The sequence below is a fragment of the Aphelocoma coerulescens genome, chromosome 28 (assembly GCF_041296385.1).
Source record: "Aphelocoma coerulescens isolate FSJ_1873_10779 chromosome 28, UR_Acoe_1.0, whole genome shotgun sequence".
Taxonomy (NCBI): Eukaryota; Metazoa; Chordata; class Aves; order Passeriformes; family Corvidae; genus Aphelocoma; species Aphelocoma coerulescens.
Window position 1 is genome coordinate 6858152 of NC_091041.1, and position 17256 is coordinate 6875407.

At 47.9% G+C, this 17256-nt stretch overlaps 1 protein-coding gene across 1 annotated transcript; it reads left to right on the plus strand.

Moving 5' to 3' along the window:
* The first annotated feature begins 792 nt into the window (after positions 1-792).
* Positions 793-10338, plus strand: LOC138099741 (tyrosine-protein phosphatase non-receptor type 1-like). Its single transcript, XM_068997209.1, has 5 exons — positions 793-1285; positions 7198-7271; positions 7863-8072; positions 8506-8682; positions 9305-10338. The coding sequence occupies exons 1-5, from the start codon at positions 1150-1152 to the stop codon at positions 9413-9415; spliced, it is 708 nt and encodes a 235-aa protein (XP_068853310.1). The 5' UTR covers positions 793-1149; the 3' UTR covers positions 9416-10338.
* Positions 10339-17256: the final 6918 nt, after the last annotated feature.

A 17256-nucleotide genomic window follows, 5' to 3' on the forward strand; every position in this document is an offset into this window, starting at 1 on the left:
GCAGAACAGCAGCCTCCTCTGCTCCGTTACCCCGGTCCGAGAAGGAAGGGTACCCCGTCAAAAGCTCAACAAGTCTCGTATATCAAATCTCAAAAGTCACATGCATACTTATGGAACACTTTCTAGTTTAAAAAAATATTTCAAAAACCAACCCCGACAGTTTACCTGCACCTGGCATCAACTATCTATTATCTATGGAAAGGAAAGCCCAGTGCCTCAGCGTGTCAGGTGCAGACAATGAGCCGTCCAGGGAAGGAGCAGCAAATCCTTTCTGCACCTGCCCTCACACTTGGACCGGCAACAACCCCAGGTGTGAGCCGTGAGAATGATGAGGGGGCAGAGCAGCCCCAGGTGTGAGCTGTGACGGTGAGGAGAGGGCGGCTCCTGCCGGGGCCTGTTTTAGGAGGGGTTACCTCAGCTCACTTTTGCAGGGCTATGTTGGAGGAGAGGGGCTTACGGTGAGGTCCTGGGGGGGTCTCTCACGAAAGGACGGTGAGAGCATCTCACAGGGTCTGGGGGAGCACTCGGATGCAGTTAGATGCGGAGCATTGCCAAAGGAGGCGCCAGGCAGCTGCAGCTAAGCAGGTGAGCCGGTGCGTGGGTTTGCGGGGGGGGTTCTTTCTATTTTTCCCTTCCGATTTCATCTTGCCAGTCCCTCCCCCCGTGCCCTCAGAAAAAAATGGGGATTACGAGAACAAAAGGAGTTTAAATGGAGGGAAGAAACTCCTCCTTCATTATTGTCTGTGTTTGAACGAGGGGATCCCCCTTCCATTTTAAATGGAAGGGGAAAGCACAGATGTTACCATTTTATGGGTTTGAATTGAGGGTAACCCCTCCATTTTCATCAACCTAAGTTCTAAATTGAGGGGGAAGCCCTGCTGCCCCTGCTTTTTGAGGGTTTTAATGAAGGTAAAAATCGCCCTTTCCCCATCATTTGAGAGAGTTGAGGAAAACTCCTCTCTTTCTGATATCTTAGACCATTAAATAGAAAGGGAGAACACATTTATTTACCATTGTATTGGTTTGAATTGAGGTGAACACCCCCCGTTGCCTCAGTTTCAGGGGTTAAATTGAAAGAAACTCCGGCTTTTCCAGCACTTGAAAGGTTTGAATCGGAGCGTGACACCGCATTTGAGGTCGCTTCCGGCCATGCCCCGGCACCGAATGTCTCGCGCGGGAGCACTCCCGGCCCCTGGGGAATTTCTAAGGAGGAGTGGGAATTTGGGGGCTGGGCCGCCGACAGGGACCGACGGAGCCGCGCCGGTCCGAGCCGCGCGGAGCCGAGGTGAGCGCCGCCGGGCCGGCCGGCGGGAGATGCGCCATGGAGCCGCGCCGCCCCGGGTCGTCCCGCCCGCTCCGTGCCGTCCGTGTGCGGGGCTCGGGCGCCGCCGGCTCCCCTTCGGTCAGGCGCCGGTGCCGGTGCCGTTCGGCAGGCGCCGGGGGCGGGCGGGGGTCTCCCGGCGCGGGGCCGCCCCCGCCTGCCGGAGGAGCCGCTTCCGTGCCGCGAGCCGCGCTGCGCCCGGTTCCGGGAGCGCGGGGCCGTCCCCGGGCGGCGAGTGCCGCCGGTTCCGTGGGTCGCGTGGCTTTTCTGGTCCCCTCGCACCGTGGAACAGCGCCAGCCCGGAGCGAGTCCCAGCAAGGGGCACTGTAGCACGCTTGCGGCTTGTCCGCTTCATAGTTTGCTTGCAAAAAGCCACCGAAAGGAACAATGGAAAAAAACCAACCCCGATCTCCCAGGCTTTTTATCCAGGAGCTTAATTGGTATTGCTCTTTAACTGAGCCACGGCTTTAAATAATGAATGATTTAGCAGCCTCTGAGATAATCCTTGTCCCCTCTATCTTGACAAGATTAAGTTGAATTTGGCCTCTTAGGTTGTGTTTTTAGCATCTGCTGTCTGAACTAACATTTGCTGTCTCCCACTAGTTAACTTGTGCTTACATGAGTTAGTTATTGACTGCCCCTTCTTCAATCCCCCCCTTTTCTTTGGGTATTTGTAATTCTTTACAAATCTGGCATGTCTTTAAAGTAAGAACCCTTCTCTATCTTAGTTCTAAGTTTATGCTTGTGCCATGGAGCATAGGCATCTCGATTCCAGGTACATAATATCATACAACAGTAACTACTAATACAAACACTAAGTAACAATGCAATAACACAAATAGCTATTACAAACAATTGTTTAAGCCGGGTAAGTTGGGTAACCATGCTGTAAGTTTGTCTCATACCTCCTCAAACCTTCAAGAACTGTAATCTAAGGTGATCTGATGCAATGTTCGCTTTGGATAAATAATTTTAACAGTTTTCTGGGTATGATTATGAGACCCTTTATCCTAGCCCACCCATCTGTGCTCATTTGTCCCTTGTCTTCTTGTATCCAATTTAAATCATCGGTGTCATATGGTGTTTTTTTTGTTTTTTTTTTTTTTTTTTAAACTTATAAGGATGCTAGAAGGAATTAGAGCTAGGGCTTGGATCTGAACCCCACTGGCCACTGCCTTTGCTGTTTTGTCTGCCATAGCATTTCCCAGTTCAGGGATAGCGTTACCCTGGGACTGTCCCTTACAATGCATTATAGCCACTTTTGAAGGTTTTACCACTGCTTCCAGTAACTGTACAATTTCAGTAGCGTGCTTGATTTCTTCTGTGAGGTTAATAAACCCCTTTCTTTCCAGATAGCCCTGTGAGTGTGTACCACCCCAAAAGTATACCTCGACTCAGTCCAAATGTTGATAGGTTTTTCTTCGGCCAATGCCAAGGCTCGAGTTAGGGCTATTATTTCAGCCTTTTGAGCTGATGTCCCCACAGGTAACGGTTTTGCCTCAATGACAGCGTCTGTGGTTGTAGCTGCATACCCAGCAAGCCGCTTACCATTCTTGACGTAACCGCTCCCATCGGTGAACCAGTTTGCTGCATTTTCTAGCGGAGAGTCCTTTAGGTCCAGCCAGCCGGAGTAAACCACCTCCACGGTTTTGATGCAGTCATGTCTTACAGGCTCCTCAGCAGCCTTGCCCTGGAGGTAAGCTGCTGGGTTTAAAACGTTAGTTACTTGGATACTCACATCCTTCAATTCTGCCAGGACAGCCTGGTATTTGAGAAAGCGAGATGGGGTTAACCGGTGATTTTCTTTCTGTGTGAGCACTGCTGACACCATGTGAGGGACAAAAACAGTTATATGCTGTCCCAGTGTGAACTTGCGAGCTTCTTCTATGTTCAGGATCACGGCTGCCACTGCATGCAGGCAGGCGGGCCCTCCTTGGCTGACCACGTCCAGCTGCTTGGAGAAATAAGCCACCGGCCTTTTGTACAGTCCCAGCTTCTGTGCCAAAAGTCCCAGTGCCAGTCCTTGTCTCTCATGTGAAAACAACAGAAAAGGTTTAGTGACATCTAGTATGCCCAGTGCTAGAGCTTGCATCAACTCACGTTTCAGAGTTACAAATGCATTATTAGTCTCTGGTGTCCAGCATAGGTGAGTTCCCCCAGTCTCTTTTAGGAGTTGGTATAAAGGTTTCACAGTGAGTCTATAGTTGTAGATCCATAATCTACACCATCCTGTCATTCCCAGAAAAGTTCTCAGTTCTTTGGTTCTTCAGTTGGCCAGGGCATTTGACAAATTGCCTCCTTCCTGTTGTCTCTCAAGGCTCTCTCCCCTCCTGCCAGTTCATACCCCAGATATGTAACATTGTGGAGGACTAGCTGAGCCTTTTCAGGAGAGACTCTATGTCCACTTAGTCTCAGAAAATTTAAAAGACTTACAGTCCAGTTCTTGCAGTCTTCACAGGTCCTTGTTGTTATCAATAGATCATCGATGTACTGCAAGAGCGTACCTCCCCTTTCCCAAGTGGCGGCGTCCAGGCTTCCAGTTCCTCGGCTAATTGATCTCCAAATATCACGGGTCTATTTTTGAATCCTTGTGGCAACACAGTCCACGTAAGCTGGCTTTTTCTCCCTGTTCTGGGGTTTTCCCATTCAAAGGCAAAAATTTCCTGACTGCTTTCACCTAATGGCAGACAAAAGAAAACATCCTTTAAATCTAAAACTGAAAACCACACTCAGTCACTTTGTAATTTTTTGAGTAACGTGTCCTCAGGTCCTGAACTAATCAATAACTTCCATTTGGCTTTTGTACTGGTAGAATTGGGGTATTGCAGGAAGATCTACACTCTCTCAACAACTTCTGATCAATAAATTTACTAATTATTGGTTCCATTCCTACTCATGCTTCATGCCTTAGTGGATATTATTTAACTGACACTGGTTGTACCCCTTCCAGTAGTTCAATAATCACTGGGGGAGCCCGTTTTGATCTCCCTGGAATTTCAACATCTCTTACTAATGGGATCATCTGATTTGTTATTTTACTATCTATGGGTATTTCTCTCAGTCTTGTTTGTTTGGTCGGTTGTTTTTGTTTTGTTTTTTTTCCTAGGCCTGAGTTGGTCAAAGAATGGGTTTTCCCTTTATCTAATCTTAGTGGTTTAACTTACACTTTAAAGTCCTAGTCAGGTATCTTCAGGAGGCTTCTTTGGTTGTAGCTTCTTTATACAGTTTTTGTTATAATAATATTCTTACTCTGCTGTATAATTCTATACATTATAAAGGATTAGTTTTTATGATACAAAACTAACACACAAAACATTTTCATACAAAATATTCTCATGCAAACATATCTTTACATCAGGGCTATGCTCTGTTTTCCAGGAGACAGATTATAGCACTCTTGTCATTTAATCTTGACACAAACTACAAACTGTGGCTTTATTTTTGGTGGGATTAAAAATGAAATGAATTCTCTTTCAAACTTAAGGTTTTTTTTTCTTTTTACCTCAAGTAGCCTTTTTTCTTTTGTGAATAAATTGCCTTCATCCCATTCTGCACCTACAACTGACATTGCAGAATGTGCTATAAATAGGAGGGGTGAGGAAAAGTTAAAACATCCTCTTAAGACATATGGCATGAGATTGAACAGCACTTTAGTTTGAGAGCTGGTAGAAGGCTTTTCTGTATCCCTCCTGGTTTAGGAAGGGGGATTCAATCATTTCTCATGTAGCATTTGCTTGTGTTTTGTCAAGATTCTTTAATTCACTAATTAGAAAATCCAAAAAATTTAGCCAGATTATAATAATTTTGAAGCTTTCTGAGGCAGAACCGGGAGGGTTAGTCCATATTTGTAGGATTTCAAATATGTATAAATTCTTATACCAACTCTCAGGATAATATTGGTTGAAACAAATTATACATCCATAAGACCTGAGCCACACCATTTTTCAGTAAAAAGACAAAACAAGTTAGACAAAAATTAAACTCAAGAATATGTAGAATGCTTTAACTACTATTTGATCTGTCACTTGCAATGAAAACACAAACAAATTACAAACATTAACCAACTGACAATGCAAGCAATTATGGTGACACTTTCAATTTCATTGGTTTTCACACAGCTCCATCTCATGTGTTGGTAGATTCCTATAAAAGAAAAGTGAAAATTTGGCCCACTAGACCGATTATTAAAAAAGAAGTAAAACTTTATAGGGCTAACACAAAGTGACAGCGAAGCAACGGTTATCACTTTTAGGTGTGATTTTGCTGCTTGCAGTTTCCTTGCTCTCAAACTGCTTGCTTTATCTTTGATGTCGGGACATTTGACATTCCTAGAAAAGAGAAAAGAAACAAACTTCCCCCAAAAAAATATGTCTGAGTGAAACAAGAGTTTAATTGAATTAACTTATTCAAGTGGAGTTTTAGTTTTTATTCTATGAAGTGCTTGTCGCACCACTTTTGTTGTCTCCCACAGGTTTTCGGTGGGGTTTCTTCCAATTGATTCTTCAGCGGAGGGAGCGAGACTGCTTTTAAGAGTTTTGCAAGAGTTGCAGTCTGTGAATCAGGCATTTGAGTCGCCTTTTTTTTTTTTAAATAACCAATCACATTTTTAGTAATCAATCATCTTTTAGTAACCAACTGTTCCTTATCTCAATATTTTTTTTTTTTACCAAGTCCACCCCAGGAGTAGAGAGGTGACTAACAAATTAACCAAGGAAGGACAGCAAAACATTCTCCCCATAGGTTTCTTTACAGCCCCCGCAGATGAGGCTGCATGACAAATACCTGGGCCTGCACAGGGACAACACCATCCCCACAAGGCAGCAGCTGCAGAATTGGCCGCAGGATTAGAATCTGCCAATTCTAGTTCTCCACAATAAACCACAGACCGGTGGCAGGGGAGGGTTCCCCACAAGATAGGAGCTCCGGATTCACCTCAGAACCGAAACCTGCCAATTTTGGCTTTTCACAACAAAACACAAAAGGCACAGGGGCACGGGTCCCCTCCAAACAGGAGCCTTTCAGCTCTGCACAAGCACCACATAACAGGAGCCTCGCAGCTCCGCACAAAACACCAAGCAGAAAAGGGAACTAAACACCCAAACTTATTAACCACAATGTCCACAATTCTTACAACCTCTGCCATCACCTTTGCCATTGCTTTTGCCTTTTCCTCATCTCTTCTTCCATACGCTTGCTGTACTTTTCTAACCAGCTCCTCTCAAATTTCTCACTATTCTCTGCCACTCTCCCCTTTAACATTATCTGCACTTTCCTTTTCTGGCAAGTTCTTTATTCCTGCTCTTTCTAGTCTGATACCAAGCTCTCTCCTCTGGCAGCTTGGACACCACCCACTCCATCTAGTAGAAATACAATACCACTTTCTCTCACAATTAATACATGCACACAAAGACAAGCTTTAGAACCGTTTTCTCACACTTAACACGGGATTTCAAAAGGGAAATCAGATGGAGCTATATCAGAAAGGCGTTGGGGGTCTGCATGTTTTCAATTCAATAGCTAAAATCTTTCTCCTCTAAAATCCACCCCCTTTGGACAGTAAGGTTGAATTCCAAACCGACAGTTTATGTGATTTATGCTCATTCGCTCTTTGCCAAATGCTTCGCTTTCCTCCGGTCGAGCCCGTCGCCGGGGTACGGAACCGCAGATAGAGCCTCTCACTCGCTTTGTACTTTGACAGCACGTCTCATCCACTCTCACTCACACAGCAGCAGAATAGCAACAGACAAAACAAAAATAGCAGTACAATAGCACACGCCAGTGGGGTCCAGCCCCTTAAAGGTACCTTTCCCAGTGGGGTCCAACCCCTTTGAAAGTCGGGGTCCAACCCCTTAAAAGTACTTTTTTTTCTTGCCCAGGACTAATTTTGGGAGACCCAGTCTTCTTCGGGACTTTCAACCCACCCTCAGGGACTCGAACCCTGGACCTGCAGGTATTTCTGTGTTTAAAAGGAATAGCAAATACCTTAATTTGGTGCAGATGGTCCTTGTCCGCCCCCGCCGCGAGCCAAAGGACAGCCGAGCTCCCCCTGAAAATTCAGGGTCGCGACCGGGAGGTCCGCTTACCCCTGGATCCGGCAGCCGGGCAGAGAGGGTCCCATCTCGGGGCACCAGATGAATCGCGCCGCAGCCGGGCCAGGAGATTGGCTTGAAATTGGGGGTCACGAATTGGTCTGGATTTGATGATTCTGCATGAGATGTCATGGAAATGAAACTCTTGGATATTTCTGAGACGTACCTGGGGACACTCCAGGCGGTTTCATGTCTCAGCCATACCCAGAGTGACACAGGCTTCTGAGCTGCACTGAAATAACTGAATTGTAAATAAGTAAATTTACTTACCCAATTCCCTTTGGTCCCAGTGGAGACCTTCACAACAAGAGACAATTACTTGTAATTAGTTTCTTGGCTGTGCAGCTATAAAAACTCCCTGAGACTCCCTGAAACTTTGTTCTTGGAATTTAAGTCAGTCCTTCTGACTGGTGTATCCAAACTAAAACTGTTCCCAAACCCTGTTTTTGCAGACCCAGGAAACTCGGGAGATTCTGCACTTTCACTACACCACCTGGCCCGACTTTGGGGTCCCAGAGTCGCCGGCCTCGTTCCTGAATTTCCCGTTCAAGGTGCGGGAGTCGGGCTCGCCGAGCCCCGGGCACGGCCCGGTCGTGGTGCACTGCAGCGCTGGCATCGGGAGGTCGGGCACCTTCTGCCTGGTGGACACCTGTCTGCTGCTGGTAAGGGCCACCTGCAGGGCCACCTCTCCTGCACAGGCACCTTCAGGGGAGCTTTGGTGCAGCCTTAAAGGAGCTGGAGCAGGGGCTGGAGGGGTTCCCTGTGATTTCCTGTTGTTTTACTCTGCTGTTTTGGGAGTGTATTCCAAGGCAGGTCTCATTCCTAAGTGGCCATTTTGAGTTAGGGGAAGAAAAGTCTCCAGTTTTCAGAGTGATTCGCAAAGACAGGCTTTGCTTTCAGGGAAAGCAGCATTTTTGAGGCCCAGTGTTTTCCCCTGTGTGTTTTTGGAGACCCAGTAAAGAGCCGTTGATACCAATTGTATGTGAGTTCATTCGTTCTGTAATGTGGAGGGTGGTGTGAAGGCCTTACCACAAAGTGAGTCATTGTAGTGAACCTCATCAGAGCAGAAAACATGTTTCACGTTTTTATCTGCAGATGGACAAACGGAAAGACCCTTCTTCCGTGGACGTTAAGCAGGTTCTCCTGGAAATGAGGAAGTACAGGATGGGGCTCATCCAGACTCATGCAGATCATCATGCAGATCAGCTCCGGTTCTCCTACTTAGCTGTTATTGAAGGGGCAAAATTCATCATGGGAGATGCTTCAGTGCAAGTAAGTGCTCCTGGCAGCTCCCAGGGAACTGCAGCAAGCGGGTGGAAGGAACAGGATGGAAAGAAGCTTCCAATGTGGTGCTTGCTTCAGCTTCAGTACATGTTTATGTTATGGGGCTTTTAGGTACAGTGCTTTACAATCTGTCACAACCTAAAGTGCTGTGTTTTATTTATTTCCAAAAGTACCTGTGATGTAGCAGGTGCCTCCTGTGCTTTCCAGCACAGTGACTGGGGTGGAGCTGCTGCATCAGCCTCCCCTGACATTTCAGACAGTACAAGTTTTCTAATATGCCTGAAGTTTAAGTGTCATGATTAAATTAATCAGGGTTTTTTATGGTAAGCAGAACTCTAGCAAAATAGATTTTATTTTGTGCTGCTTAGGTTTTTTAGAAGCAGATGGCAATTTCTTGCTTTTATGGCCAATATGTTTTGTGTAGTGGATGTAGCTTGGGCTTGGAGTTCTTGTGTTTTTCTTGCCTTTTTTTCAATTCTGCCAAGCCTCCAGATCTGTGTAATTCCCTTGCCAAACTATCCTCCTCCCCAACAGTGCAGCGCTTGTTCCCTTACACCTTTAGTTCATTGTGGAAAGCATTTATTTCAGTGAACAAATGTTGTTGTGGCAGGTGCAGCGAAAAGCAGAAGAATTCTCGGTAAGTTCATCTCGGAGACCTCAAGTGCCGGCCAAAACCTCGCCACATTCTGCCGTGACGCCACCGAGGGAGGAAAGAGCGTGAGGTGCAAAGCCCCGAGCAGAGCGGTAGGAAACGGAAGGACCGAAGAGTCGGGCTAGGTACGGATTTAAACCGGGCCAGGTATAGGAACTGCAGAGCAGGAAGAGTCATTTAGCTGGAATTAATTTGTTTCAGGAAGCGTCTCATCATATAGTCTGTAATTTAACAGTTCCCATGCCAGGAACTGTTAATCGTAGCGGAAGACAGCAAACGAAGCCTAGAGACTCGACCGGGATGCCCCAGGTCCCTGCCAGGCGCAGATTACAAAAAACCAAACCCCGAGGTTACAAAAACAGTAAAAGCTCATCATACAATACACAGGGAAAAAAAAAAAGCCTACAAATACACTAAAAAAACAGCCTACAGAAAAATTTTGTTCTTTGTTTTGTTTGTTATTTGTCTGGTATTTTGGAACAAAATACCAGAATAACCTAGTTCAAAATCATAGAAACCCAAATTTCAAAATACCAGAAAAACAGTTTCAAACAACCACAATACCCAGTTCCAAAATATTAAAATAGCCTAGTTTCAAAATACCAGAACACCACGTTCAGAGGTAGCAAAGTAACCCAGTTTCAAATTGCCAGAACACGTTCAGAAATACCAAAGTAACCCAGTTACAAATTACCAAGTTCCAAAATACCAAAGTTACCCGGTTTCCAAATATCAGAATACCAGGTTCCAAAATACCAAACTAATTCCATTTCAAAACAACAGAATATCAAGTTCCAAAATATCAAAATGACCCCGTTTCCAAATATCAAATTGTAAAATACCGATTTTCAGATGTCTTGTACAGGCAGGATTCCCAAACCCACAAAAATGCAGTATTGTCAAAATGGGATCTGTGCTACCAAAATGGGTATTTTCTCCTCTGAAAAGCTTTCCCATAATGACCATCAATAGATGCATTTTTTTAAATTGTACAGCCAGATGTACAATAAGACTTTTACTTCAAAAAGCCAACACTCGTAGTAGTTTTCTGCTTAGATCGTGTCCGCAAGCATCGGCATTTGGGCCGGAGAGCTGCGGGTGGGATCAAGGGATAGAGTAAACCCTCTCCCTGCAGATACACGAGGAAAGACCGAGTAGCAGGGAAAGGGAGTATTTATAAACAATATCAATATTTCACCGAAATTCAGGGCGGACCGGCGACGGGGGCGCTCGGGTTCGGTCCGGGCCTGCCGGGACGGGCCATAAACGACCCGGCCAAACCCTCGACCCCCTCGAGGAACACGTCAAACACTTCAAAGGAAACGGAAGTCAGTAACAATTATGGAAGAACCATTACCGGTAATCGCTTGCGATCGGCAGGGAATTTCCTCGGTAAGTACAAGCCTAGGACATAGGGAATTTTGGAGGCGGGATCCCAATTTTGGCCACGTGCACCCGGACGAGAAGGCCGGTCCTTTTCCACGGAAAGGAAAGCCCCACACCCCGGCGTTTCGGGGGCGGACGACGGCCCACGTAGGGGAGGGAACGACCGGCAGGACCTTTCTCCGCCTCATCCCCCCGCTCCGAGGTGCGGCAGCACCGAGCGCGACCGGCGTGGATGAGGAGGGGGCGGCTCTGCCAGAGGTCGCTTTCAGAGGGTTCCCGAGGCACACCTACACGGGGAGCTGCCGGTCGAGAGGGGCCAACGGAGGCGTCCCGAGAGACGCTTCGGGAACAACGGTCGCAGCGCTCCGCAGGAGCCGGGGAGCGGCCGGATGCACCCGGGTAAGGAGCATCGCTTCAAGAAAACACCCAGGGAAAAGCTCTCGTGCCAAGGGGCAGCACCTGAGCGGGCAGGGCAGTATGTGAGGTCCCTTTCATCTCCCCCTTTTCCATCATTGTAAGGTTTAAATTGAGGGGGAAGCCCAGTTCTCCCTCCTTTCTAAGGGTTTGAATTGAGGAAAAATCCCCCTTTTTCCAGCACCAGAGAGTTTTAAAGTGAGGAAAACCCCTCTTTTCCCAATAGGTTAGGGGATTAAATTGAAGGGGAGAAGCCATTAATTTGCCATTGTATCGGTTCAAGTGGAGGCAACTCCCGCCCATTCCCTCATTTTAAAGACTTCAGTCAAAGAAAGCTCTCCCTTTTTGAGCATTTTAAGGATTTAAATTGCATCTCAGGGTGCTCCTACCCAAGCCCCGGTACCGAACGTCATACGGGAGCGAGCCCCGCACGGACGTAACCCTAATAGCAGCTAGGAGGGTATTAAGAAGTCTTATTTTTATTTATAATGTATATAGCCTTAATTAGAGGTCCCAAGGAGAGTTACATCGTTAATAAAATTACTATTCTTCTCTACCCTACTAAGCCACAGGTGGAGTACTACTCAGTAATTACTAGGGAATAATTATGCAACTTAACAACAAATTACCTAGCTGAGTTCCCAAAACACAAAGTTTGATTTCTTACCGGCCGGCCACCCTTTTGCTCAATATAAAAGCAAAAAAAGAAAGCATCGTCGTTTCCCTGAAGAGTTTCCTACCAAGCCCTTTACTCACCTCAAATTTAAGTCAGAGGAGCCAAACAGTGGCAACTCCTAGGAGGGCTTTTATACCTTGCAGGATTTGGCTCCTCCCTTTTCCCTGGGCATCATGGGAACGAGGGGCGGACCCGGCCAGGGGTATATTAAGCCCAGGCTTTTGCAAGGGGAGTCATTCCCTCTCTGGGAGTGAGTGGGGTAAGAGCTCTCCTCTCATTTCAGTGATGGGGATCTTTCTGCTTATCTCAGCTTGCTTTCAGCAGGCTCTTTTAGCCTCTAAAGCAACAGAGGCTTTGAAGACATTGGGAAGAAGATACCATGGAATACAGGTAATATTTAAGTTCACTCATTTGGGTTACATGTTTAGGGTTGGTAAGGTGGTTTTATAATTTCTGGTTTTGTGCTAAGGTTTTTTTTTTTTTGGAGCAGTGCAACTTCCTGCTATTCCGGGTTGTGTTGAGTGGGATACTTCAAATTTTTTCAGTGAATTCATTGTGTCCAAAAAGGGATCTACCTCGTGCCGTAGATGGCGTCCGAGATTGAGGCTTCCGATAGGGAAGTTGAGGATTGCGACCGGGAGAGGAAGGACGAGCAGGGTAGCGGGTTAGGAGTTACAGCAGGGGGCTTTTGAAGGCGGCACGGTGTATTTGGGAGCCGCTTAAGGCCTTTCCATAAGCATAGCAGCCTCATTTACAAGTTTTATGGCATGCAAACACATCCCATGCATTTATGGAAACGCCTTGTAACTCTGTCCCTTGCTACCCTGGGTGCCTATCACAATAGCAGCCGCAGCCTTAGACTAGGGATAAAGCTAGGGCCTTGAGAATCTAGGGGCACTTAGGAGCGAAGCGAGCCGCCGACTTGTTGCGATTTGCCACTAAACTCATAGTTTGATCTTGGTTTTCTTTATTGTATCTGACTAAGAGACAACAGCCCAGCGACAGCAGGACCTTCCCGGGTAGCGAGAGCCAGCCTTCTTTTTGCACCCGAGGCACGTTCGCATCCCCGGACATCCGAGAGATAAGTCGAGGGCTCTGACCTACGGAGGGGATGAAAGCGGGGTGTCGGGTTGGAACTTGCTGGGAGGGATTTTTGAATTAGCTTTGGAGATGGAGATATCCAAGAAGGGGCCCCTTAGCCCACATAAAGGGAAGTCTCGCTTTTGATCACAATGCCGATGTGCGCAGGGCAGAGCAATCCCGGTGCGTGTCGTGTCACCTGTCTATTGTTACATTCTGTGTCTTTTGGGCATCTTGTGTCTCGTGTCTTCTGCCTTAGCCCTTTGATGTGCTTGCAGTCGTTCTTTTCGCAGAGAGTTTTCTGTCCTTGTCGTGTCTCCTCATTTGTCATCTCCTGTGTCACGGGTGCTTGCACGGGTTTGGCCCGGAGCTGCTCCGCCCTGCCGCATAGTCTGGCACATAGGTGTAATAGAACAAGGCCTGGGGACTTGAAATTTGTAATGTAGGTTGTAGCTGGGCTCTAGATGATATTCCTAAATTCACACGAGATGGTCGGAGCCGTGAAATTCTCATGCAGCCCTTTGACTTTTGTCATCGCTTTCTTTCAGATGCAGATGGATTAAATCTGTGGCAGAGCGCCCCATACCGGGTGAGGGGATTCCTGCAGGAAGGTCAGTAACTGTTTGTCTGTGCTGGGCAAGTGTAAATGATGGCTATGTTATAGCACCGTTCTTTGTCTTTTTCTTTTAGGAGATAAAGCCAGATCTCAGCAGTCAAGGTCAAGTTAGTGAGGTAAGTGGTGACCGGTGGAAGGAAAAAGTTGTTATCGCTCGGGTGCCGAGTGCCGGTACTCTAAACTTTAAGCGGCCATCGTCATTTGCGTGTTTTGAGCAGTCCACTTGTATTATGCCAAATCCCCTCACTGACCGGCCGACAGAGCCGGCTCGCCGCCCTCGTGAGCCCTCCCAAAGTGTTATGGGACTCTGCAATGAAGCCTTTACATTTTCTGATGTTTTGGTTTTCTTTGTTGTAGCTGACTAGGAGATGGCAGGAACTTCCCGGACAGCGAGGTAGCCTTATTTTGCACCCGAGGCGGATTCACATCCCGGACGTCCGAGAGATAAGTCGAGGGTTACGACCCACTGAGGGGATGAAAGCAGGGTGCCGGGTCGGGCCTCGCCGGGAGGGATTTTTGAGTCAGCTTTGAAGGTGGGAATGTCCAAGAAGGGGCCCCTTAGCCCACATAAAGGGCAAGTCTCACTTTTGATCACAATGCCGAGGCGGGCAGAGCAGTCCCGGTGCGTGTCGTGTCACTTGTCTGTTGTATGTTCTGTGTCTTTTGGGCATCTTGTGTCTTAGGTCTTTTTCCTTAGCCCTTCGAGGGGCCAGCTTATCGGAAATGCCAGGCATCATCCTTAGCATCTGTGTTCCTCGGCCGGGTGCCGATACCGTCGGAGCTTTGACCGACGAGCTTGGATGCACATTGGAATCGCATCTCCCTTCAGAGGCATTGAGTCAGAGGTCTTTTATGGTCTTGTTCTGAGCTATATTCACAGCTCTGCACCGCAGTGATCCATTACAGAGGATTAGGACTTGTCAGAATGCAAAGAGCGGTAGAGGATTCTGACCGTACGATTCTCGGGCATCCATCTTTGCGGTTCTCGGAATAAGCCCTTCCGTTAGCATCTTCTTCGAGCCTCGTCGGTCTCGCCGAGATCATCTCGCTCCGCATTCTCTCGGTCCTTGCGGTCATTCCTCTTGCCAGAGTTTTCTCTCTTCATCGCATCTCCTCGTTTGTCATTTCCTGTGTCACGGGTGCCTGCATGGGTTTGGCCCGGAGCTGCTCTGCCCCGCCGTGTAGTCTGGTGTATAGGTGCAGTAGGACAAGTCCCAAGGCCTTGAAATCTGTAATATAGGGTGTAGTTTGGCCTCTAGCTGGTATTCCTAGATTGACACAGGATGCCTGGAGCTGTTATCATGCAGGACTCTGACTTTTGTCATCGCTTTCTTTCAGATGCAGATGGATGAAATCTGTGTCAGGGCGCCCAAGACCGGGCGAGGGGGTTCCCGCAAGAAGGTCAGTCGCCGTCTGTGTTTGTGGGGTAACTGTAAATGGTGGCTATGTTACAGCATTGTTCTTTGTCTTTGCTTTCAGGAGGTAAAGCTGGATAGCAGTAGTCAAGGTCGATGGAGCGAGGTAAGCGGTGACCGGTGGACAGAACGAGTTGTTATTGCTCGGTTATCAATTTCCGGTGCAGTTCTAAGCATCCATTGTCATTTGTGTGTTTTAGGGGGTCCGCTTTTTTTATGCCGAACCTTCTCGCCGACCGCCCGACAGACCCGGTTTGCCACCGTCGTGAGCGCTCTGGAAGTATTACGGGACTCTGCAACGAAGCCTTTACATTTTCTCTTCTGAGGTACCTTCCGGTACATCCACGGCCGTGGAGTTGCGGTGAGTCAGGGAGGGAGGAGGAGGGAGGGTCCACTTAAGTTTCAGCAATGCCACACCACCTTGTCTCCTCTTAACCCAGGCATACCCCGCGATGACGGCGTCGGCCTCGGAGCGTGGCCGAAGCGTGCGGTCGGAGGACCCCGGCCTTCTTAGGGGACGGTGAGTAGCGGAATTGTCGGGGCTTTGGCCGACGTGCCACTAAGTTCCTGTAGTGATGTTTGGTTTTCTTTATTGTGGCTGACTAGGAGACGACAGCCCGGTGATGACAGGAGCTTCCCAGAGGGTGAGCCGGCCTTCTGTTGTGCCTGAGGAGGATTCCCATCTCCAGATGCCTGAGAGATAAGTTGAGGGCTACAATCCACTGAGGGAATGAATGTGCGGTGTTGGGTCAGGGCTCGCCGGGAGGGATTTTTGAGTCAGATATGGAGGTGGGGATGTCCAGGAAGGGGCCCCTTAGGCCACATAAAGGGCAAGTCTCACTTTTGATCACAATGCCGAGGTGTGCAGAGCAGAGCAGTCCCGGTGTGTGTCACTTGTCTATTGTATGTTCTGTGTCTTTTGGGCATCTTCTGTTGCAGGTCTTTTGCCTTAGCCCTTTGAGATGCTTATTGGAAATGTTGGGTGTTATTCTTAGCATCTCTGCTCTCGGTGCTCTTTGGCCCGGTGCCGATACCATCGATCCTTTGACTCAAGAGCTTGGAGGTGTATCAGAATCGCATCTCTCTTTAGAAGCGTCGAGTCAGATGTCTTTTATGGTCTTGTTCTGAGCTGTATTCACAGCTGTATGCCGCAATGATCCATTATAGCGGATTAGGACTTGTCAGAATGCAAAGAGCGGTAGAGGATTCTGACCGTACGATTCTCGGGCATCCGTCTTTGCGGTTCTCGGAATAAGTCCTTCCGCCGGGGTTCTTCGAGCCTCATCGGCTCACCGTCGGTCTCGCCTAGGTCATCTCATTCCTCGGTCTCTCGGTCCTTGCGATCGTTCTTCTCTACGAGGGTTTTCTCTCTTCATCGCATCCCCTCCTTTGTCCTTTCCTGTGTCACAGGTGTCTGCGTAAATTTGGCCCGGAGCTGCTCTGCCCTGCTGCACGGTCTGGCATATGGGTGTAATAGGACAAGGCCTGGGGACTTGTAACTTGTGGTGTAGGCTGTAGTTTGGCCTCTAGATGGTATTCCTAGATTGACACAAGATAGCTGGGGCTGTGAAGTTCTCATGCAGCACTTTGACTTTTGTCATCGCTTTCTTTCAGATGCGGAGGGATTAAATCCGTGGCAGAGCGCCCTGGACCGGGTGACGGGGTTCCCACCGGAAGGTCAGTCACCATTTGTGTTTGTGGAGCAAGCGCAAATGGTGGCTGTGTTACAGCATTGTTCTTTGTCTTTATTTTTAGGAGGTCAAGCTGGATCTCAGCCATCAAGGTGAAGTGAGTGAGGTAAGTGGTGACTAGTGGACTGAACTAGTTCTTCTTCCTCACTTATCAATTTCTGGTGCAGCTCTAAGCATCTGTTATTTTTTGCGCATTTTAGGCGGTCCACTGGCAAGATGTCCCGGTCGGGGATGCTGGCAGCCAGGTGGGTGCAAGCTTAAGCTATAGGTACAGTGTACTTTAATTGGAGGGGGGAGGTTGTGATTTCAGAGTCTTTCAGGATGTTTTTTGCTTTGTTTCTTTGCAGGTGCTGCTGCTGCCTTGGATGTGCCAAGAAGTAGAGACAATCAGGTGAGTTGGCCTTTAAGTGGGGCAAGTAATAGGCGAGCGGTATGTGGCAGTGTGCTAAGCATGTACCTTTTCGCTTTGCAGGTATTTTCTGGGCCGCCTCTGGAATCGGATGAAGATTTGAGGTGAGCCAGGGTACTGGTGCGGAGGACCCCTGGGGATTAATATTCTCGAGGGCCACAGTGACGTTTTCTGTTTTGTTGTCTTAGGTGCCGTGAGCAGCTGCGGAGGTGAAGTTTGGAAG

Bases quoted from the DNA above. Each gene is read 5' to 3' on its own strand.
- LOC138099741 (XM_068997209.1), top strand. From the start codon at position 1,150: ATGCCCCGGCACCGAATGTCTCGCGCGGGAGCACTCCCGGCCCCTGGG. The intron at 8,073-8,505 runs GTAAGGGCCACC...TTTTATCTGCAG, and splicing joins TGGACACCTGTCTGCTGCTG to ATGGACAAACGGAAAGACCC. The intron at 8,683-9,304 runs GTAAGTGCTCCT...TTGTTGTGGCAG, and splicing joins TGGGAGATGCTTCAGTGCAA to GTGCAGCGAAAAGCAGAAGA.